Here is a 20,858-nt window from a genome sequence, read left to right on the forward strand (position 1 = left end):
CGATAGATCTATGGAGTATAAGGTATTGTTGGATAGTGTACAGACTACAGAGTACTGTAGATTGAAGTTGCCTGCTTATAATCCAATCAGTTCAGTTCAGTTCAGTCCAGTCCATTAGTTTTCTCTACAGAGTAATCCCATCTATCCTCCTCCGTCCTTATGACTGGAAGTTGGGACATTAACATGAGACATAATTCCCAGACACAAACGCCGAACATCGATAAACCCCCGAACCCCGGCAAAACAACCTGCAGAACCCCGTCCTTTGTCCTCCGTCCCCTGTTTCCTGTCTGTTTCCTGTCTGTTTCCTGTCTGTTTCCTGTTTGCTTTTTCCTGTTTCCCCGAAGAACGCGGGGGCTGACCTACAGACCTTATCCTACTCTTATTCCCATTCCCATTCCTAGCCATCAGTGTCAGTGTTAGTGTCAGTGATGCCATGATAGATATATAGATATATAGATAGATAGATAGATAGTCTATGGACAGGACGCTAACAACAACAACACCATCCTTACGAAACTACGGAATAGTCTCCAACTCTCCAACTCTCCATCTGGAGTTTTGGTAATGTAATCAAATAGATCATACCTCTGCAGACTGCAGCATGTTCATGTTCATGTTCATATCATCTAGCTCTACGGAGTACGGTCTCTTGAACAAGTGCTTGCTTGCTTTCCTGCTCTCGCAACCCCAGCACGCGATTGCGCCATCCCGGCTTGTGCGCGCCGCGCTCGCCCACGACCACTATTTTCGGAGGCGTGGGCAAATGAGAGAGCTAGGGGGGGGGGGGGGGCTATGATTGCTGGCACGCCATCATGTCCACTCTTTGGACAATTGATGGGTGTAACATGTGTTGGTGGTGCTTTCTCGGTCGATATGCAAGAGAAGGAGGAGGCCCCGGGGATTCCAGAGGGGTATATATATATATATATATACCGCGGGGGATGTCGGGGGAGGAAAAGCTGGGATCAGATAATAGGATTGATTGAATTGATTGAATTGCAAATTTGCTATAATACAATGGCTCTCACACAACACGCTCCCTCCGTCCCCTTCGACGTCTTCCCTGATGGCCTCAAGACCACCGGCCAGCACCCCCCGCTCTACGACCACATCCATCCCTTCGACAAGTTCCCCAAGCAGATCTCAGGCCCGACCCTCTGGACAGCAGAGGAATACCGTGACCACCCCGAGAAATGGACACACCGCTTCACCGCCGACGAGCTCGACGAGCTGAGTCGCACCGCCGATGAGTTCATCCAGAATAAGATCCCCCTGACTGGTATCTCCAAGGTAGCTTCCCACCTCCTCGCTGACTCCCGTTGCAATCAAGAGGAGACATGCTGACAGCCGACGGCAAAGAAAAACTTCCCCCTCCCCACTTTCGCCAAACACCTCGACATCCTCCGCGATGACCTCATCAACGGCAAGGGCTTCATCCTCTTCAAGGGCCTCCCTGTCCAGCAATGGGGCAACCACAAGTCCGCCGTCGTCTACATGGGACTCGGCACATATCTGGGCTACTTCGTCAGCCAGAACAGCCGCGGCCACGTCCTCGGCCACGTCAAGGATCTCGGCGAAGATGCGACGCAGATCGACAAGGTGCGCATCTACCGCACGAATGCTAGGTAGGCTACCCCACCCTTTGAAGAAAATGGAGAACAAAACCCTGACAACATAGACAATTTTTCCACGCCGACGACTCCGACATCGTTGGGCTGCTATGCATCGCGCGCGCCCTCGAGGGCGGCGAATCCGACCTCGTCTCCTCGCATAACGTGTACAACATCCTGGCCCGGGACCGCCCGGACGTGCTCAAGACCCTCACCGAGCCAATCTGGTACTTCGACCGCAAGGGCGAGACCAGCAAGGGTGAGGACGAGTATATCCGCACCAGCGTGATGTATCTCGAACGCGGAGATAACCCCCGCGTATACACAAAGTAAGTTCCCCTTCCCCGCCTTTCCCCCCCCCTCTCTCTTTTCGGGCTAGTGTGCTAACGGCCGTCAAGGTGGGACCCCTATTACGTCCGCTCGCTCACCCGCTTCTCCGATGCTGGCATCATCCCCCCTCTCTCCCCCGCACAGCTCGAGGCCCTGCAGGTCCTCGAGGACACCTGTCTCCAGAATGCGCTGCATATGATCCTCGAGGTCGGCGATATCCAGTTCCTCGCCAACTCGCATGTGCTGCATGCCCGCACCGCGTACAAGGACCATGCGCCCCCCGCGCCCAGAAGACATCTCATGCGTCTGTGGTTGGCGACGCCTGAGGACGAGGGTGGTTGGAAGCTGCCCTTCTGGGATAGCAATGAGAAAAAGCGAGGGGGTATCCAGGTCGATGATCAGCCGCCTGTGGCTCCTTTGGATGCGGAGTAGGTGGACTGGTTTGTTGTAATCATTTTTTTAAAAAAAAGGAAAAAACAAGAGATTCCATAGATACCATAGATTTAATGTGTTGCATATGAATATGTTTCTTCGTTAATCATGACTCGTAGGGCGACTTCACAGTTCAAACACTTTACTGGACAATCTTGTAGCTCCCCCCGCTGATAATCTCCAGCTGTCCCTTGGCGACCATGCCCGCGAGAAACTCGCGTAACTCCTCGTTACTAAACGGGAATCCCCCCGGCACCGCAATCTTGAGCATCATCACAATGCGCTGCAGGGGCATCGCGCCCTGATTGGTCAACATGCCGACAATAAATTGCCAGTACAGATTCATCTTCTCCATCGCTGCTGCTTCGGCCGTCTCCTTGGCCGCCGCCGCCGCCGCTGCATCGGCCGCTGCCGCGGCGTTGGCCGTCGCTGTCGTGGGGTCGCTCTCACCCAGCCCTGATACGTCGGCTGCACCGAGAGCACCCTTGTCGTCTTCAGTAGGAAGGGCCTCCAGTACGGTAAAGGTGTTGCGCTGCACTTCGCTGAGGATACGTTTGCTGACCCAGAAGAGACAGGCGCTGCGCACCAGAGCGGTTGACATGCCTAGGGCTTCGGACAATTCATCCACCGTCTTGGTGGTCGAATCTCCTCCTTCGGAATTGAAAGCGTAGATCACCGTGGCCTGCCACGTCGTCACCTCGTCCACAAACACTCGATCCTCAAGATCCAGCTCGACCGTGACCTGACCCATGCCATTCAGCCAAGTCAACTTGCGAGACTGTTTGAGTGACCCGAATCCGGTCGCATAACGTTCCTGGAGCGCTCCAATTTCGGGAGGCACATGGAATTCCTGCGCCGGGAATTCAGGCCAGAAGAAGTGGGAGAGGATCTTCGCATGCAGCTCCGTTACGTTCGCTCCCTCGCCCTGTGCCTGGTTTCTAGCCAGCCCTTGGTCGTTCCGAACCACGGTATCGACTCGGCGAGAGTCAAAGATGTCCCGCAACATCACCTCGCACGCCTGCAAAGCACTATCCCCAAAGCGAACCTTGAGCAGCTCCAGAACCGACATCTCTTGCTCGAATTCCGCGCGTTTCTGCAGCAGCCGCTCCGCCAGCATGTTTTGCATTTCTCGCACAAAGGTTTCTTTGGAGTCGAAAAGACTGATCAAGCTGCCAATCACATCGGAGGTCTTGGACTTTCGGTAGTCTGGCGCCGCATCCACCGGGTCCGGCATCCAGTTCATATCGTCCCAGTCTAGCTCTCCGGATTCGGTTCGGAGAGAATTCTGGTGTGCTTTGGTCAATTCGGCGGCCAGCTCGACAAGCGTTTCGCCTGCCGATGGCAGCGTGCGCTCTTCGGTATCGGTAGGGTCCGACAACAGCCCTTCAACAATGACCTTTACCGTGTCATCGCGATCCCGCAGATACCGACGAATGGGGCGAGCAACCCGGTCCAGCAACACTCCCTTGGGGTCAAGTAGATTGAATGCGCGGATGATAGAGATGTACACCTGTAGAATCTCGACCGTTGACGCTCCGGGATGTAGAAGCCGCTGGTTGAGCACCTTCACAAACGCCTGTGTCAGACAGTACCGTGAAGCGGGGTGAGTGGAAAAATGTCGTAAATCTTCAATGGCACCACTGCTCGCCGGCCACTCCACAATGATATCAAAAAGTTCTCGGGTTCGGAGCGATCCCAACCGCGAGATCCCCATTTCCTGCCATCTTTCCACATCGCCCAGACTAACATCAAGATGATTTGCGGGCATCTGTTCAATATCGTCGTGATTGATGATCGCCAAAACCTGCACAACAAGTCTGGCAAAAACATTTTCAACCCACTGTTGCAGGTGCCGTGTCACCAAGGATGGTCCCTCCCACTGGTTGGCATACGCCGATTCGATAAACACCGTCAACATCATATCCATCACGCTGGCAAAGACTTTCTGGGCCTTGTCGCCGCCTAGACCAACCAGTTGCAGGCTCCGAAGTAAGGAAAGTAGTCGCTCGCGAGTAGCGTTGACGCGTACATCTTCATACTCCGCCATCATCTGCATTCGAACCTCAGCAGCCGGCTCTTCCCTCCAATCTTGGTAGGATACGGAATACTGGCGGTCGACTTCCATATTATCCACGCTCAAAGTGTCGTCGAAGTTCGCCTCTTCTTTCAACGCGTCGATGCCCAGGATGATTACAGCATCTTTGGTGAGCTCCCGGAACAGTAGCTCGGAGACCCGGGACCACGGCAGGGCATAGCCAACTACCATCTGGAACGTGTACGCAAGTGCCCGAAGTTCCTTCTCTTGATCCGCCGGGCGCAGCCAGGGTAGTATGTACTCGACAAAGGGAGCGAAGTAGATCTGACGCGCGAACCCCAGCAGCCGCACAATAGCCTGCAGCTGCTCCGTGTCCTGCGCATCTAGAACCTAAAATAAAACAATCAGTCAATGGACGTAGCACCCTCGCCCCTCCAAAACATACTTTCGCCAGACCCTTGTGGAAGTGACGCAGAAAATGCATCCGTATCTCCAGCCGATACCAATCAATGATCCCATGTGGTCCCTCCGCGAGCAGATACGCCAACGCATCCTTGATTTCCCTGCTTGGATCTTTGTATATCCATCGTCGCAGCATCTGTCCGTCATCATCCAAATCTTCCAGGGCGACTGTCTCCTCCGGTAGTTTGAGAAAGGTGGTCGCTACACGCCATGCCTGATCCCAGGTTGCTTTATCGCCCGTTGGCGGGGCCTTCTCGTTGGACGCGGATGTGAAGTACGCGGGCGGGAAGACTGAGTCAAGCATGCGCTTGCGGTTCGCAAGGAGGATTGTCGAGGCCATTGCTGGAGCTAGCCTGGTTGCATTGTGAGGGTGACAATTGGATTCGGCGATGCGCTGTTATGTTAGCTAGCACATGGCAGGGATGATCATCTACTTTTAGCTTGAGATTCTTTATCGTTATCAATGTTGATGTTGGTCGTGCCTGCCAAGAAATCGCGCCGTCACGTGATATATCATCGAGCGTAACAGGACGACGGCGGTGAGAAGCTAAAAGACGCTGGGTTTACCTAACCGTTGTAGGTAGAAATATATAGGCTTGAAAGGACTATGTGGGTGAGCTGGGTATACATGGCGTATACATATGATATTTATAGTGCAAGAACGCTATCCACCGGATCTTGTTATCTATGGGGGTATCAACTCGAAGGAACTCGAACGCATCATATGTGGCACACGGGAGGTCAATCAACAAAACAGACATCCTGGCAACTGTAGTAGTCGCCAGAAGCGTGGACGTGATGTGTGCCCGGCGCGAGACATGCTTCTCTACTCAAGACGCATTGCTGTCGTCCACCTTCTCCCACTCGCTATCAGTGCTCTGGTATCCTGAACTGTCACCGCCCACGCTGAGTCGTTTCCGAGCTCCTCTGGTTTCCGCTGGTGGTTGCAAAGTAGCCGAAGTAGAGAGGCTGGACGCAGTAGGGCTGGGGGCATTATCTGTAGCAGGGATAGGAGTCACTATGCTCTCTTTCGCCGCGGTCTCGGTTTCTGTATCACTCTCGCTGCTGTCCAGCGCGCCCGGTGGCTTTGTACTACCTCGCACCTGGTCCTTTTCTTCGTGGGTCCCCTGAGCTTGTTGTGCCTGCACCTGGCTCAGTTCACGCGCAAACCAGTTGATCGACCACCACAACCCCGCGGACAGGACTGAGAGCACCACGAAATGGATGCTGTATGTAGCCAGGAGGAGAGCAAAGAGGAGGACTTGGAGGGCGGCGAAGGTGACGTTGGTCGCGACGAGGAGGGTCGGAGTGGGACCTGGAGTAAAGATACTCGACCAGAGATCCTCCATGAACGATCCCATGTTTGGTGATTACGGGTGGGTTTACGATTCAGTTGGACGGAGTCAGGGAGCGATGACGTTGCGCGTCGGAAACTGAAATCCGCCCGCGAATTTCTGTGGCAGGGATGTTGGAAACTGAAGCTGTTCCACGAGAATGTCCGTTAGCGATCTTGTAGCTCTATCGAACATGTCCTTATCAGCAAGGATAGCGAGGACATAAGTACACACCTGGATCACTCTTGCAGTTGACATGCAACTTGTGGTAGATGAACGGTAAATTCGATATCACAGAGCTGAGGGAGAAAGCTGAAGACTTGGTGACTTCCAGCTCTCGCTCTCTCTGTCTAGCGGTGGACCAAGATCGACGGTCGGCGTTTGACTGATAAGTAAGGTAGATAAGTGGGGAATACACAAAATGAAGCCTGAAGGGGAGCGCTCAGCGCTTGGGGTAGATAGCTATTGTCAAGAGAATCCACGACGGGGTGCCTGGTAGTCTATCCCTATAGGGATGAAGATAATAGTGATGTTCTGAGTTCTGAAGTGATGATATTGCAAGTTATGATCTCTGGAGAGAAAGTAGATACTAGATACTAGCTGACAACAAACAAACATCCGGGAGGGGGGAGAGAGAGGGCAAAAAGACATGCAGAAAGAGGGGCACTTATTCCTCCACCACGCTAGCACTCTTTTAAGTCGGATTATTAGGTAGAGATCCTTCTTCGGGTTGACATCTTTGGACTGACAAGATACAAACCGAAACATGCCGGACGACTATGATTATTATGCGCTCATTCAGCCACCAGCTAGCCCGACATGACCTCTGCGGGTGACTCTCGATCTCCTGAGGATGGGCTGAAAATGGCTGATAATGATGCCAGCAAGAATGTCAGGCAAAGAGACCTCACCCCAACCTTCTGTCACCAGCAACCAGCCACGGGAATCCAGTCAGCATGTCTTGTCTTGAACCCAGTCACCCGTGACTAATGACTGCAATACATAGTTACATACTACAGTGTAGGTAGTAGGTACTCGCCTAAGATATCTACACAGTACTCCATAGAATGTCTCTCAACTCAGAAGGGTTTGATTTGCTCAGCAGTCATTTTCCGATCGGGCTTAGACCCAGGAATCCAATCTCCATGATCATCGGCCCGAAAGCTCAGTTACTAACTTGCTTCATTGTCCATCCTATTCGCACGTTCGAATGGCAACTCACATGGCAATACAAGGTGAATCATAGGTAATGACTCTTAGGTTGCCTTCATCTTCCTCTCATTGGAGCCTTTCGACCGACCACACAGGCATGGAGAGATGCGTATTGTCACTACCTATGGTGTAGGTGTAGGCTGTCAGGCACACTCTACCCCATTGGATATCACTACTGTCCGAGACTAAGGTGGTATCTCCTTGCTCTTCGTCGTCATCATGATCTTCCAACCCGGAAACTATGATTACTATCTATCAATCAATCCTGTAGTTGTCAGTCAGATGAACATCATGATCGAAGGTGACTTGTAGTCTCGTGCTGACTCGCACGTGCTTGAGGTATCACGGGACATCGACGCCGAATGAGAATGGGTCTTCGTGTATAGAATCAAACAAACAGGCTTTAGGAGTCAATTCAATCGTTGTTGATCTGGAGACTGTCTACTGCTACTTCCAAGGATACCACTACCAGGATTCTCCAAGCCACAATCTCACCGGCTACACGCCAGAAACGCCCCCATCCGTCTCCATCGCAGCCTCTAATGATCCCAAAGTCCATCTGTTTCCCCATCCAGCCTAGGCCATCTTTCCTTTACTTCCAATTCCCGTCTTGACGAACGGCCCTATGATTCGACTGTCCTCAAGAGATCTACTATCCTTGCCTGCAGATTATTCCCCTTCACGTCTTTCCCCCAACATCCGGGGTCTCCTTCTTTGCTCTTCTACTATTCCCCCCGCCCCCATGGCTCGGGAGGCATCCGACTGCCGTCCTACCAGGTGGATGCTCTATGAATCAACGGTTCCCGTCGGTCTTTGCAACTGGCCAAGGTTTCATCCAGCTTGGTCGGTCGAGTTGCACTGGCAAGGATGACCCAAGGAGGAGACAATTGATCTCAATGGACGACTATTCTTGCCTTTGCCTATATAAACCATGTCATCGGTTTCGGTCGTATTCATCGTTCTGGTTGACTATACAAAACCTTTAGCCTTCTACCACGTCTCTATCAGCCATCTCTCTTCTCTCTTCCCTCCAGACACCGGCTAGGCATGGCAGACAAGCATTCCACCTTAGCAAAAGAGATATCAGCTGATGGGCCTCTGTCGGTACAAGGATTTAGCCATCATGCCGAGAACATCATGGACGACAGAGAGCCCTACGGGCCTCCAGGTCTGAAGGGCCTGGTATCGAACCCGTTTGTGTTTCTCTGTGCTGCATGTTCGACTCTGGGCGGTCTTGTATTCGGCTATGACCAAGGCGTGGTCTCGGTACTCTTGGTCATGGATCAATTTCTAGGCCGATTCCCAGAGGTATCGCCAGATGCCTCCGGAGCTGGGTTCTGGAAAGGTCTCATGACCGCTATGATCGAGCTGGGAGCATTGTTGGGTGCGCTCAATCAGGGATGGATTGCGGATAAGATCTCTCGACGATATTCAATTGTCGTTGCTGTCATTATCTTTACCATTGGTTCCGTTTTGCAGACGGCAGCGATGGATTATGCTATGTTGACTGTGGCTCGATTCATCGGCGGAGTCGGCATTGGTATGTTGTCGATGGTTGCTCCGTTGTACATCTCCGAAATCAGTAAGTTTACAGGTTCCGGATTGAGATTGGAGGCCTTCTCTGACGATCTAAGGCCCCCCCGAGTGCCGTGGTACTCTGCTCGTTCTCGAAGAGTTCTGCATCGTCCTGGGTATTGTCATTGCATTCTGGATCACATACGGCACCCGATTTATGGCTGGAGAATGGTCTTGGAGACTGCCCTTCCTGCTCCAGATGATCCCCGGTTTCGTTTTAGCGGGTAGTGTCATTGCATTGCCGTTCTCGCCCAGATGGTTGGCATCCAAGGGACGAAACGAAGAAGCCCTGGAGAGCCTCTCAAAGCTGCGTCGGCTTCCCACGTCGGACAAGCGTGTCAGACAGGAATACCTTGATATCCAAGCTGAAGTTCGCTTCCATAAGGAAATGAACGCAGAAAAGCACCCTATCCTCCAGGGAGGGGGGGCCAGAAAATCATTCCTTTTGGAGATGGCTTCCTGGGCAGATTGCTTCAAGAAAGGATGCTGGCGGCGGACTCATGTAGGCATGGGCCTAATGTTCTTACAGCAGGTATGCGTTACCTGCGCTGAAGTAACAAATGACTCTGACTGACAGTAACATTCAGTTTGTTGGAATCAACGCTCTTATCTACTACGCCCCTACGCTCTTCGAAACCATGGGCCTGGATTATGACATGCAACTCCTAATGTCAGGTATCCTCAACGTGACCCAGCTGGTTGGTGTCATGACCAGTGTCTGGACGATGGATAGCTTGGGTCGTCGCGTCCTGTTACTCTGGGGCGCATTCTTTATGATGATCTCTCATGTCATCATTGCGGCTCTCGTGGGTGTCTTCTCCGATGACTGGCCTGGTCATAGAACCCAGGGTTGGGTGAGTGTAGCCTTCCTTCTCTTCTACATGCTCAGCTTCGGAGCATCATGGGGTCCCGTCCCCTGGGCTCTTCCATCAGGTAAGTCCAAGTTCTCTGCGCCGGTCTTCCTTGGGCAATCTAAGATTTCACAGAGGTCTTCCCATCCTCTCTTCGTGCCAAGGGCGTCGCACTATCCACCTGCTCGAACTGGCTCAACAATTTCATCATTGTACGTCCCGTTGTACCCGATCACCACGCGTGCCGGGCCGCTAACAATACCAGGGCCTTATCACACCTCCTCTTGTCGAAAATACCGGATATGGCGCTTATGTCTTCTTCGCCGTATTCTGTCTTCTCGCCTTACTCTGGACCTTCTTCATCGTCCCGGAAACGAAAGGTCGCACGCTGGAACAGATGGACCACGTCTTCAAGGACAATTCGAGCGAAGCGGAGAAGGAGCGCAGGCTTGCTATTGAGACGGAGCTGCTGAGGGCGGAACATCAGTATCGAAATACTGAGGCCTAGACCGTTGTTTTGATGCTGAAGTGAAGGTCCACTGGTGGGCATGATTGCCCTCTTCACTGTATATTACTTTCTTGGTTAACGTATACTATTGCATTCTTTGTTTCGAGAAAATATATGAGGATGATGATATAAGATAGTAATGACATTATTACTTAATAGCGCCACACAAGCTAGGTCAAATACTAGAAAAGAATGAATGGCTATGGATGTCTGAATACACCTCCAGCGGCACAGCTCTTTGTGGCGTAGTCTGTCTACGTGGGCTATCTACATACCATCAACAGGCTGAGATATGTCTAGGATTTATTCTAACACATGAGCATGGACATAGACGTCTTGGATTGGCCCGAGAAACAATAGCAAGGCTGGATTGTGAAGCTGCCGCAGCATAAGGCACATTCACTTACAGCCTGACCTTAGTCTATGTGGGCTCCTGGAAGAGATCTCGCTCCTTTATTGTGTTATTTTCTCATCGCTTTCTCTCTTTTATTCCCATAACTCTCTTCTTAACCCTCATCATCTCACATCAACTTCGCTTTACCCCTTCTCTACCGTACTCTATCCCCACCAAACACATCCCCCCAAACTTTGCTTTTAACTCGGCACCTCTCATCCCAGGACTCATCACACATAGCCATGGCAGGAAACAGGTATGCTTTTCAGTAGTGCATCATTTTAATCCAACAGGCTGACCATCTTCAGAGTCTGTAGACACTTTGCCAGGACCGGCTCCTGCCCATTCCCACGGTGCAAGTTCCAACACACTCGAGACTCAAATTATAGCAAAGCCAACCAGCAATCTCGCGACGCGAGACCCAAACGAGCGCCATTATCAGACTCAGAGCTCCAGTTCAGAGCGTGGAAGGATCGGATATCCACGAACGGCAGGTTTTCCATACTCAGCCGTGCCCATACAAACATGGCGACCTTCTTCCGCGATGCACGAACGCTCGTTGAAGTCGATGCCAACCTCATGCAAAGTGTCATTAATGAGCTGGCCGGAGAGGCTGGCTTGCGTGTTATTCGAGAACTTGTGGAGACGAATTTTGCACAGGCTGGTGCGAGTGCTAAGAGCAGCATCTTCGCGTCACAGGTGTTGCCCCTGCTCGAGACGATTTCGCACCCACAGGTGCTATCGTCACTGGTCCTCGAGCAGTCGGTCGGGACTATCTTCAACGTGCTCTTTGGCATCAATGGTACTAGAGCCGTGCTGCTGCTAAGCTCGATCTGCGATGTCCTGGCATCCAGTAACAAGGATGAGGCCGTTGCAGGGTGGATGGAAGTTGCTCTCCTTGTCTTCGCAAAGATAGTGGACTTCAACTCTACCGCGTTTGTCCTAGAATCTCTCAAGGATCAAGCGAACAGATTCCAGGAGGGTTTCCTTCAGTTGAATGAAGCCGGCTTGGAGCAGTCGCTGCATCACGCACGCGTTCACCTCGAGCATATTCTGCGTCGCTTGGAAATTGGAAGTCTACTACCTGCTGCGTCTACCAACTACAAGAAAAAAGGCGAAACCAAGCCTCCCGTTTCTTTCCACATCCAACGCGATCCCCCTGGCGGCCGCCACGACAACGACCATGTTGATGTTGGGAAGATCGCCATCATGCCGACTCTGGCGGAGATTCAGAGCGCGCGCACAGAGTATCTCCCCGTGAATGATCCCGCTCAGTGGCATGTCGGTGGTCTTGAAGGATTGCTGGATCGCAATTTCCGTCTTGTACGGGAAGATACGATTGGACAATTGCGAGATGCAATCCACCAAGAGCTCAGAGGCCCTCAGAGATCCGGTAGACGACAGAGCCAGATGCGAACGCATGTCTATCCTCATGCAAGGATGGAAGAAGTGTGCTTTGATAAGTTCGCGGGTCTTCAGTTCAGAGTTGCCGTTCCTCAGCTGCCACAGGTCCGCGAGATGAACGCTAAGGATAGAGAAAATTGGTGGTCCCTGTCCAAACGGTTGCAGTCGGGTGCTCTGGTGTGCTTGACGATGCATGGCCATGTCAGGCAGACTATCCTCTTCTGCACGGTAGTCAATGAGCAAAACCGATCATCCAGGAGAATGACCGAAGCTGACAAGGACGACAGAAAGAAAGAGACATCGCTGTGGATGGACCCAAAGAAAGCGTCCCTCAAACTGACACTGGTAGACACGGGGCTACGGGATGTCCGTACAGTATTGAACAACTTGCTCAATAAGAGAGAGTTCTCCATCGTCGAGTTCCCTGGCATCCTGCTGGCTAGCTTTGAACCAACTCTGCGAGCCCTGCAATCCATCAAGCAGACCGGGCAGCTGCCGTTCTTCGACATTCTTGTCCCCAACGACGACAACGATCCGGTGGATGTCCCACCTCCATTGTATGCTCTCAGGCCCGGGTTTAGCTTCAACCTTCGCTGTTTGATGACCAATGACGCTGATTTCCATGTTCGGCCAAACGAACCAGTTGATCTGGAGAGCTTGCACAGCCATTCAACCCTTGACCAGGCTCAAGCCGCAGCGCTGGTGCATAGCCTCCAACACCGGATTGGCCTGATCCAAGGTCCTCCCGGCACAGGGAAGAGCTTCACAGGCGTGGCACTTATCCGAGTGCTACTGGCCAACAGGAAAAAGAATCACCACGAAAAGACGGATATTGGGCCAGTGCTATGCGTCACCTACACCAACCATGCTTTGGACCAGTTGCTAGAAGCTCTCATCGACAAGGACGTGACCTCGCAGATTATTCGAATCGGCTCCCAGTCCAAATCGGACCAACTGCAACCCCTCAACCTCAGAAAGATCGCGAAAGATGCGGAGAAGACGAGGAGGGAGCGCGAGGCTCAGTATCATCTTCATCGAGAGCTGGAGGAGTATGAGAAAGAGTTCGCCACCATTGGAGTCAACCAGAACTTGCTTGCGACACATATTATCCTACATCTCCGGCAATCCTACCGACACTATTATGCTCAGATCTTTGGTGAGAGTGAGAAGGGGTGGGAAGCGGTTCGTCAGAGCCGGCCAGCCGCTGTTCTACGGGGCTGGATTAATTCTGGGAAACCAGGAGATGGTACAACCAGGCATTTTGAAGACCTTCAGGGGCTCGATCTATCTGCACTATCCCGACCTGAGAGAGAGGCGTTCTATCAGGCTTTGGTGAGGGAGGTCACTGAGAAAATGCATGGAAAACTCACCAGGCTCTGCTCGTCGCATCACAAAGCCAAGTCCATGTTCGACAACGTCCGGGATGAAGGAGATCTTCGCTGCTTGTCCACAGCAGATATTATCGGCGTCACCACATCCGGACTGGCGCGCAACTTGAAAATGCTCCGAAAACTTCGGTCAAAAGTGATTATCTGTGAAGAGGCCGGTGAGGTATTGGAGGCACATCTCCTCACGGCTCTGTTGCCGTCGGTGGAGCATGTCATCTTAATCGGTGACCATCTGCAACTTCGCCCGCAGATTCAGAACTATGAGCTTTCGCGCGAGAACCATAGAGGTGGTGAGCAGTATTCTCTGGATGTTTCGCTGTTTGAGCGTCTTGTCGAATCGAGGGCTACGAGCATGGGTCTCGGTCTTCCCTTCTGCACATTAGAGACGCAGCGCCGCATGCACCCTTCCATTGCCGAACTGGTTCGTGCCACGCTTTACCCCCAGCTGAAAGATGCTGGTTCTGTTGCGGAGTACCCTGAGGTGGTAGGCATACGCAAGAGGCTGTTCTGGCTCGACCATCGCAATCCCGAGGCGGGTATCTCTGACACTCAGAACAGTGTTATGGCGACGTCTCACTGGAACGAACATGAACTTGGTATGACGATCGCTTTGGTCAATCATCTAGTGCGCCAAGGGAAATACCGTAACGGCGAAATCGCCGTCTTAACTCCATACCTGGGCCAGCTGCACCGGCTGCGCCAGTTGTTCTCTCGGGCTTTCACCGTCACGCTCGGAGAACGGGACGCGGATCAGCTTGAGACCGCCGGATTTGAAGTTAAGGAGGACTCTAGCAGTGAAGCCACGCGAGCGACTCTCCTGCAGACATTGCGAGTGGCCACGATTGACAACTTTCAGGGCGAAGAAGCTAAAGTTGTCGTGATATCGCTGGTGCGGAGCAATCCACAAAACCGCTGTGGATTCCTGCGAACATCCAACCGGATCAATGTTCTTCTTTCTCGCGCACAGCATGGGATGTACATCATCGGTAACTCAGAGACATCCGCTCATGTCCCCATGTGGGCCCAGGTTCTCGAGATCCTGCGCCAGTCGGAGAGCATTGGACCAAAGCTCGAGTTGCAGTGTCCTCGGCATCCCGATACGCCAATTCCTGTGTCGGACCCCGAGGACTTCGTGCAGCTATCTCCTGAAGGAGGCTGTAATATGCGATGCATCAATCGGCTTCCCTGCGGCCACGCCTGTGAGCAAAAGTGCCACTCGGAGATGCTTCATAATGCTGTATATTGCCCACAGCCGTGTCCCCGTCCGCGCAAGGGATGTACTCACTCATGCGTCAAGCGCTGCGGCGACCAATGTCCCACCAAGTGTATGGTCGACGTGCACAAGGAAGACAGGATGCTCAAGTGCGGTCATTCCATGCCTACTCTTCCCTGTTGGCAGGATCAGGATCTTTCGCTGGTCAAATGCGCAGTGCTCGTGACGAAGACAGTCGAACATTGCAAGCACGAGGCTCTGGTCCCATGCCACCAAGACGTGACACTCCCTCGGTTCAGATGCACCACGCAATGCAGCGCCTTCCTGCCATGCGGACACACATGCAAGCGCCAGTGCAATGCCTGCCTGCGGGTAGTCGATCAGCAAAAGTCCTACGACCATGGAAAATGCCAACAGAAATGCGGCCGCAAGTACTCCACCTGTGCTCATTTCTGCGCTGCCGCGTGCCATGGGGAACAGCCTTGCCCGCCGTGCGATGCACCGTGCGATGTCCGATGCGGGCACTCAAAGTGCACCAAGAGGTGTCGGGAGCCGTGCACGCCCTGTGCTGAGGGAGAGTGCTTTTCGCAATGCCCGCACACCGCGTGCTCGATGCCCTGCGCGGCACCCTGCAACCACATACCCTGCTCGAAACGGTGCAGTAAGACGCTCAGCTGCGGCCATCAGTGTCCGTCTGTGTGCGGAGAAGCGTGTCCATCGGAGAAATACTGCCAGCTCTGCGGAAACGAGGACCTCAAATCCCAGGTCGTGGACTTCATTATGGGCGAGACGTACGCCGAGATCGATCTCGACCAGAACCCGTGCATCTTCCCCGCCTGCGGGCATTTTCTGACCATGGAGAGCATGGACGGCCAGATGGATATACGGCAGCATTATGAAGTCGACGAAGAAGGACGGCCGATCTCGATCGCAAACGCATCCCAGCCATTTTCCATGCAGGATATCAAGTCCTGCGCTACCTGTCGCGGGCCGCTTCGTGATATCGCTCGGTATGGTCGCCTCGTCAGACGGGCGCTTCTGGATGAGTCGACGAAGAAATTCATTCTCTACGTGAACCGAGAATATGTTCCACTGGAGGAAGAGCTCACGCGGCAGGTCCAGCAACTGCAGGACACGGAGACCAGGAGGAGTCTTACCTGGGCGACGCATGACATCAAGATCGACGGCTTGATTCAGAACCACGTGAAGGCCATGACGAAAATCATCCACCAGTCTGCACCAGGAAGATGGAAGAAACTCATCGAGCTTCGCAATAGGGTACTCGCCTACCGCAAGCAGGTCGCCCTGGACGAGCAGCCCTACAACCGGGTGCGCAGCATGGTCGAGAACGTCAAGAGGCGCAAGAACACAGACAGCCACGACCAACTCGACTTCGACGACACGGTCCTCCAAACCAAAGGCGTCCTTCTCGCCAGCGCGCTCAGCCTGCGTCTCGACCTCGCCCTCCTCTCTGATTTCCTCACGGTCAAAGACCGCGCCTCCAATACAGCCAGTATAACAATCACCCTCGCCCTCCCGCAAACCAAAAACGAATGCTTCGCCCTGACCAACCTCGCCCAAGAATCCGGCCGAATCCCACAGCAGGCTGAAGGATACATTCTCCTCGCGCGCACCCACGCGCTCGAACGCTCGCAGACGACCTCCCCCGCCGCCGCCGAGACGCATCTCCGCGACGGATCAGCAGCGCTAGACAAAGCCCGGGCGCTATGCTCGCAACACCCGTCGCAGACGAGGGGTCTGCCCGCGGAGATCGACGGCGTGGAGAACATGCTCCGCGGATCGACGTTCTACGCTGTTGTGACGAACGAGGAGCGCATGGCGGTGATCGCAGCTATGGCGCGTGAGTTCCATGGGACGGGACACTGGTATCACTGTCGCAATGGGCATCCGTTTACGATTGGGGAGTGTGGCGGGGCGATGCAGGAGTCGTCGTGTCCAGAGTGTGGTGCGCCGGTTGGAGGGAGAGATCATCGGGTTGTTGAGGGGGTTAGGCGGGCGGAGGATCTGGAGGAGTTGTTGGGGAGAATGCAAGTGTAGGGCTTGGGATTGAGTGTTACTTATTTTACTGGCTTTGTGCTGTCCTGTAGCCTTACTTTTGAATCAGAGCATGGGAGATGATTTGGATTCTGCGAGGATCATGTTGGGTAGTGTTAGATTAGAGATATTGCGAATGAATAAGGTAGTGTCATATGCAAAGGCATCAGAGAAAAGGAACAACAACAAGAGGCGTACAACAAAGCCAATAAACCAGTCCCAGACCTATTTTGGCACTCGAGAGTATATCAAAAGAATCCACAACGAAGAAACCATTCACTCATATCAACAACGTACAACTAGACCGGCGGATGCACCGAGTACGGCGGCGGAGGTTCATCCACCGACTCTCTCCTCCGCTCCCGCAACGAAGGCGATGCCCTCCAAGGCAACGTCCTACGGGCTTTAGGCCGGTCCATCTTCCTCCAAATCCAGACAGAAGCTGCTATGAAAGCAAGAGCAGCGATGCTGCACCCAACCGCGATCCCCGCCTTGGCGCCGGGCGAGAGCCCTTTCGGTTCGAACACGCTTTTCCGGTTACAGATGGAATCGGAGTTTGGTGCTGCTCGCTGCAGGGCCTGTTTGAGGGGTCGGCAGTCGATTGAGCTGTCGGCGTTAATGGTAACTCGTTGCACGTGTTGGAGGACGGGGAATTCGGCACTGTATGGTTAGGTTTTGTTTCCTCTTGATATAGCTTTGGTGATTGGGGGAAGTACCTGGTGATGCTGCCGTTGAGCTGGATGGTGTTCGCGGACTCCAGGCTTCTGAAGTTGAGGTCTAGGGAGCTGTCTGTGTCGATGAGGATATCGGCATCGGTGGCTGCGAGCGAATCAAGTGATAGACTATCAGGTCAGAGGAGGACCGCTAATATGTGGGGATTGGAGATGCGGATACCTGGAGATAGAGCCCTGCAGATCGAGCGTATTGCTCACGGATCGCAGTTTCGGGAAGTCAAGCGCTAATGGTCTGCCATAGTTGTGCACGTCCAGGCCCAAGGGCCCCGCATAATCTGGCTTTGTGGCATTGATTGTTTCGAGGGCAGGTAGTGACAGGCTACATACATCATCAGCCAGTCTAGCTCGACCCAATGCACATCGCATACCTGTTGATCAGTCCGCCTACTCGGATATACGCTGCAGATATCAGAGCAGGAAAGGATATGGCGAGCTCGAACTTGTCGGCCGGTCCGCAGTCTCTCACCGAGCATACACTGAGTGAGTTGTTGACCTTTTGCAGTGCATCGAAGTGCAGGCTGTATCCAGCATTAGCTACAGTGCTCCTGAATATAGACCTAGACGAACGTACCTCGAATAGTTCCCCGTTAGAGAGATGTTCTCAGCTCTTATCAGAGATCGAAAATCAACATTGGGGCTGATCGACGACTGCTGGGCGAATTTGATAGACCGCGCGAGTATCGCTTTCGGTGCGGAGATATTCTTCAAGGCCGGTATATCTGGGAGCTCAATTCCTTCCACGGCCAACGCATTGGGAAGCTCGATCGATGTCAAATTGACTGACGATAAGCCTGATGAATCCCTGAGGGTGATGTTTCCATAGATGATCTCCACGTTCGGAATCGCAAATGCTCCGTTGAAATCACTTGATATCTCGATATTACCGTATATGACAGTGCAATTGTCTGTCGCGAACCGGTTTAGATCGTCTGCAGACTCGACGGGGTATGGTCGGAAAAATGGCTGCTCTGAGTCTGATTCTGGACTGGAAATCAGACAAGTGATCGCGGAGGCAACTGGACTTGTCAGTAATCCTGTCAGTAATCCTGTCAGTAGCCACCAAAGACATTGAGATACCTACAGCTGGGAAATATGGCTGCTATGAGACCAACAGCCAGCCAGCGACGAAAATCGCTCATGATGTCCTCTCTCCCCTAAACACGGCTGCCATTGAAGATCTGAAGCCAGTTTCAACAACCTGGGGAAATTGGACAGTTGACAGGTCTTGGGGGAAGCGCCCCATTTTATCAACTTGGCTGATGGGCTGTGTTTAGGCGCTCTGGGCACCCGAACAAACTACCAACAGAGGCCAAGAAGGATAGATAGATCGCAGTGGCGCCATTTATTTATATGCCTTGGCGCTTGCAGGGCGGGCAATGGGGCAACAACAGTCAAGCAGCCGCAAACCAACGGGGATTATTTGGCGTGGTCATATGGAGTATAGCATGTCGGAATGCACTCTTAAGCATCAAGATGACAGCGATGAATCATCAGTCCGTTGCCCCTAGACTAAGTCTGACTTGTAGGGATCTAAGAAGATCCTGATGCATTCGCCAAGGCGCCATAAATAACGAAGTCTTGGTCACTCTTGGGTCGTTGCAAAAGGCCGCTTCGTGTGGCCTTGCAAGGCAGAGCGCGAGTCATGCTTGTTCTGGAGTGATGATCCTTCGTGGATACTTGATGCCTGTCATGAAATACATAGGATTAGTTTCGAAATGCACAAAGCGTGCAGTATAGGCTCTAACTGTTTCAGCTCATAGATCCAAGCTACCAGACTACGCGAACATGCTCCGAACATGCTCAGCGGTCTCCCTACGGAGTACTGGTAACATCATGCATAATCTCCAGGTTTTTTTCTGTTCTCACTGGAATGCTAGACATTTTCCGCCAAATTGCCTGTCATTGATAGCAGAAGCACGCCTGTTCAGAGTTGTCAAAGCCATGGACCATGTGCAAAGATACTGGATAATGATATGTATGTTCAATTCCGACTGACTGAACTATTTGTTACTGACGTTGGCAATCTAGCCTTCCTTGTAAATCGATCTCGCAGGGGCAAAGCAGTTCGTGGACGGTGATAGAATATCCATCTTATCATCGTACCTATGCCAGTCTTCTCCTTCATTAAGACTAAAGATGGCTTTGACGTGGGTATACACCCAGCAATGAAGACCAACCGCATTTCTGACCTACTCAGATGTCAGCTAAAAAGGAAAATACTAGAGGTTCTTACTGGTTCCAGACAATAATGCCGGCGAGACGCTCTGCAAAGCCAGTATCAGAAGGTAATCAAGAAACAACGCGGATATACTAACTGGTTATATCTTCGTTTGCTGTGAAAAGGACAAGCCTAGAAGTTTTGACAGCCAAGCCCCAGCACTGTGAGGACTTAGGATAGGTTACATGCAGAGACCAAGGACACCGTACGCTAGGCCGAACCCTGTCAGACAGCCAAGGCCTATTTTTCGGGCCGTTGAGGATGCCTGGACGTGCCAGAAGATGACCATTGGGTACTTCGCCAGAATAATATCACATAAAGCCGAGTATGCTATCAGGTCTGTGAGCAACGGACACAACGTCGCTGATAATGGAAGATATCTCGTGCTTACACCCTTGTACAAAGCCCAAGACCTGCCCCCGATGGTTATCATTACACCTTCCCGGTGCTTGTTCGTCCCACAGTTTCGTACCGGCCGACATTGGACTAGCAGTAGAATAGCCGGGACAACATTGAGCAGCAGGCTACTCAGACCGACAAACCAGAGGAAGATGATCCAGATCCGCTTCTGGTAGCCCTGGAAAAGCACAATGAAGGCGACGATGGCCACCTTTCCGAGTCCAATGGCGATCAATGCAAGAAACTGATTGAGCCACGCGCATAAAAGCGCTTTTCGTTTATCGTCCTCTGATAAGGTGGATTCATAAACGCCAATTCCGTATGATGCTGTTGCTAATGTGAGGAAGATTTGGCTGGCAGTGCCAATGATCTTCACCAACACCTGAGCGTCATCTTCCGTTATTATTCAGCACAGAAACGCACTACTTACAAATGTCGCGATCGCCAGGTAGAGGTCGCTGGCCGTTCGATGAAGGATCATCCAAGCGGTGTAGCATCTGGCAAAGAACGAAAGGGCAGAGATGCCGAACCCAGTCAAGCTAACAACGTTGAACGGCTGGTGAAGGCCGGCATTACTAGGCCCGCCCATTGATTTGGTGATTTCCACCTTGAAAAGGAATCAACACTAGCTCTGGTGCAGGTATGTTCGTGGAGGGATATTTCTCACCTACTGGATTCTATCGATCAGCGCTGAGACGCAA

The 20,858-nt window shown here is 52.5% G+C and overlaps 7 protein-coding genes across 7 annotated transcripts, besides 7 other annotated features; 3 read left to right on the top strand and 4 right to left on the bottom strand.

The window, feature by feature from the left end:
- The first annotated feature begins 86 nt into the window (after positions 1 to 86).
- Positions 87 to 114: a microsatellite.
- Positions 115 to 279: 165 nt separating this feature from the next.
- Positions 280 to 322: a microsatellite.
- A 116-nt stretch (positions 323 to 438) lies between these two features.
- Positions 439 to 474: a microsatellite.
- Positions 439 to 475: a microsatellite.
- A 440-nt stretch (positions 476 to 915) lies between these two features.
- Positions 916 to 935: a microsatellite.
- An 85-nt stretch (positions 936 to 1,020) lies between these two features.
- Positions 1,021 to 2,375, top strand: ACLA_089400 (TauD/TfdA family dioxygenase; the record flags this gene model as incomplete). Its single annotated transcript, XM_001272673.1, has 4 exons — positions 1,021 to 1,293; positions 1,363 to 1,628; positions 1,682 to 1,942; positions 2,012 to 2,375. 4 exons carry the CDS (start codon positions 1,021 to 1,023, stop codon positions 2,373 to 2,375), a joined length of 1,164 nt encoding a protein of 387 aa, XP_001272674.1.
- A 142-nt stretch (positions 2,376 to 2,517) lies between these two features.
- Positions 2,518 to 5,212, bottom strand: ACLA_089410 (anaphase promoting complex subunit 2; the record flags this gene model as incomplete). Its single annotated transcript, XM_001272674.1, has 2 exons — positions 2,518 to 4,800; positions 4,856 to 5,212. 2 exons carry the CDS (start codon positions 5,210 to 5,212, stop codon positions 2,518 to 2,520), a joined length of 2,640 nt encoding a protein of 879 aa, XP_001272675.1.
- Positions 2,727 to 2,810: a microsatellite.
- A 490-nt stretch (positions 5,213 to 5,702) lies between the features above and the next one.
- On the bottom strand, positions 5,703 to 6,233 carry ACLA_089420 (V-type ATPase assembly factor PKR1; the record flags this gene model as incomplete). The annotated part of the gene is made up of 1 exon (XM_001272675.1): positions 5,703 to 6,233. The coding sequence occupies one exon, from the start codon at positions 6,231 to 6,233 to the stop codon at positions 5,703 to 5,705; it is 531 nt and encodes a 176-aa protein (XP_001272676.1).
- Positions 6,234 to 8,555: 2,322 nt separating this feature from the next.
- ACLA_089430 (putative MFS monosaccharide transporter) lies at positions 8,556 to 10,352 on the top strand (the record flags this gene model as incomplete). Its single annotated transcript, XM_001272676.1, has 5 exons — positions 8,556 to 9,000; positions 9,053 to 9,525; positions 9,581 to 9,926; positions 9,980 to 10,056; positions 10,110 to 10,352. The coding sequence occupies 5 exons, from the start codon at positions 8,556 to 8,558 to the stop codon at positions 10,350 to 10,352; spliced, it is 1,584 nt and encodes a 527-aa protein (XP_001272677.1).
- A 919-nt stretch (positions 10,353 to 11,271) lies between these two features.
- ACLA_089440 (putative NF-X1 finger and helicase domain protein) lies at positions 11,272 to 16,809 on the top strand (the record flags this gene model as incomplete). The annotated part of the gene is made up of 1 exon (XM_001272677.1): positions 11,272 to 16,809. The coding sequence occupies one exon, from the start codon at positions 11,272 to 11,274 to the stop codon at positions 16,807 to 16,809; it is 5,538 nt and encodes a 1,845-aa protein (XP_001272678.1).
- Positions 16,810 to 17,105: 296 nt separating this feature from the next.
- Positions 17,106 to 18,679, bottom strand: ACLA_089450 (uncharacterized protein; the record flags this gene model as incomplete). Its single annotated transcript, XM_001272678.1, has 6 exons — positions 17,106 to 17,466; positions 17,523 to 17,648; positions 17,701 to 17,859; positions 17,909 to 18,058; positions 18,112 to 18,556; positions 18,622 to 18,679. The coding sequence occupies 6 exons, from the start codon at positions 18,677 to 18,679 to the stop codon at positions 17,106 to 17,108; spliced, it is 1,299 nt and encodes a 432-aa protein (XP_001272679.1).
- Positions 18,564 to 18,594: a microsatellite.
- Positions 18,680 to 19,998: 1,319 nt separating the features above from the next.
- On the bottom strand, positions 19,999 to 20,746 carry ACLA_089460 (uncharacterized protein; the record flags this gene model as incomplete). The annotated part of the gene is made up of 3 exons (XM_001272679.1): positions 19,999 to 20,088; positions 20,150 to 20,527; positions 20,588 to 20,746. The coding sequence occupies 3 exons, from the start codon at positions 20,744 to 20,746 to the stop codon at positions 19,999 to 20,001; spliced, it is 627 nt and encodes a 208-aa protein (XP_001272680.1).
- Between the last annotated feature and the right edge of the window lie 112 nt (positions 20,747 to 20,858).

This window comes from Aspergillus clavatus, genomic scaffold, assembly GCF_000002715.2.
Source record: "Aspergillus clavatus NRRL 1 1099423829798 genomic scaffold, whole genome shotgun sequence".
NCBI classification, from domain to species: Eukaryota; Fungi; Ascomycota; class Eurotiomycetes; order Eurotiales; family Aspergillaceae; genus Aspergillus; species Aspergillus clavatus.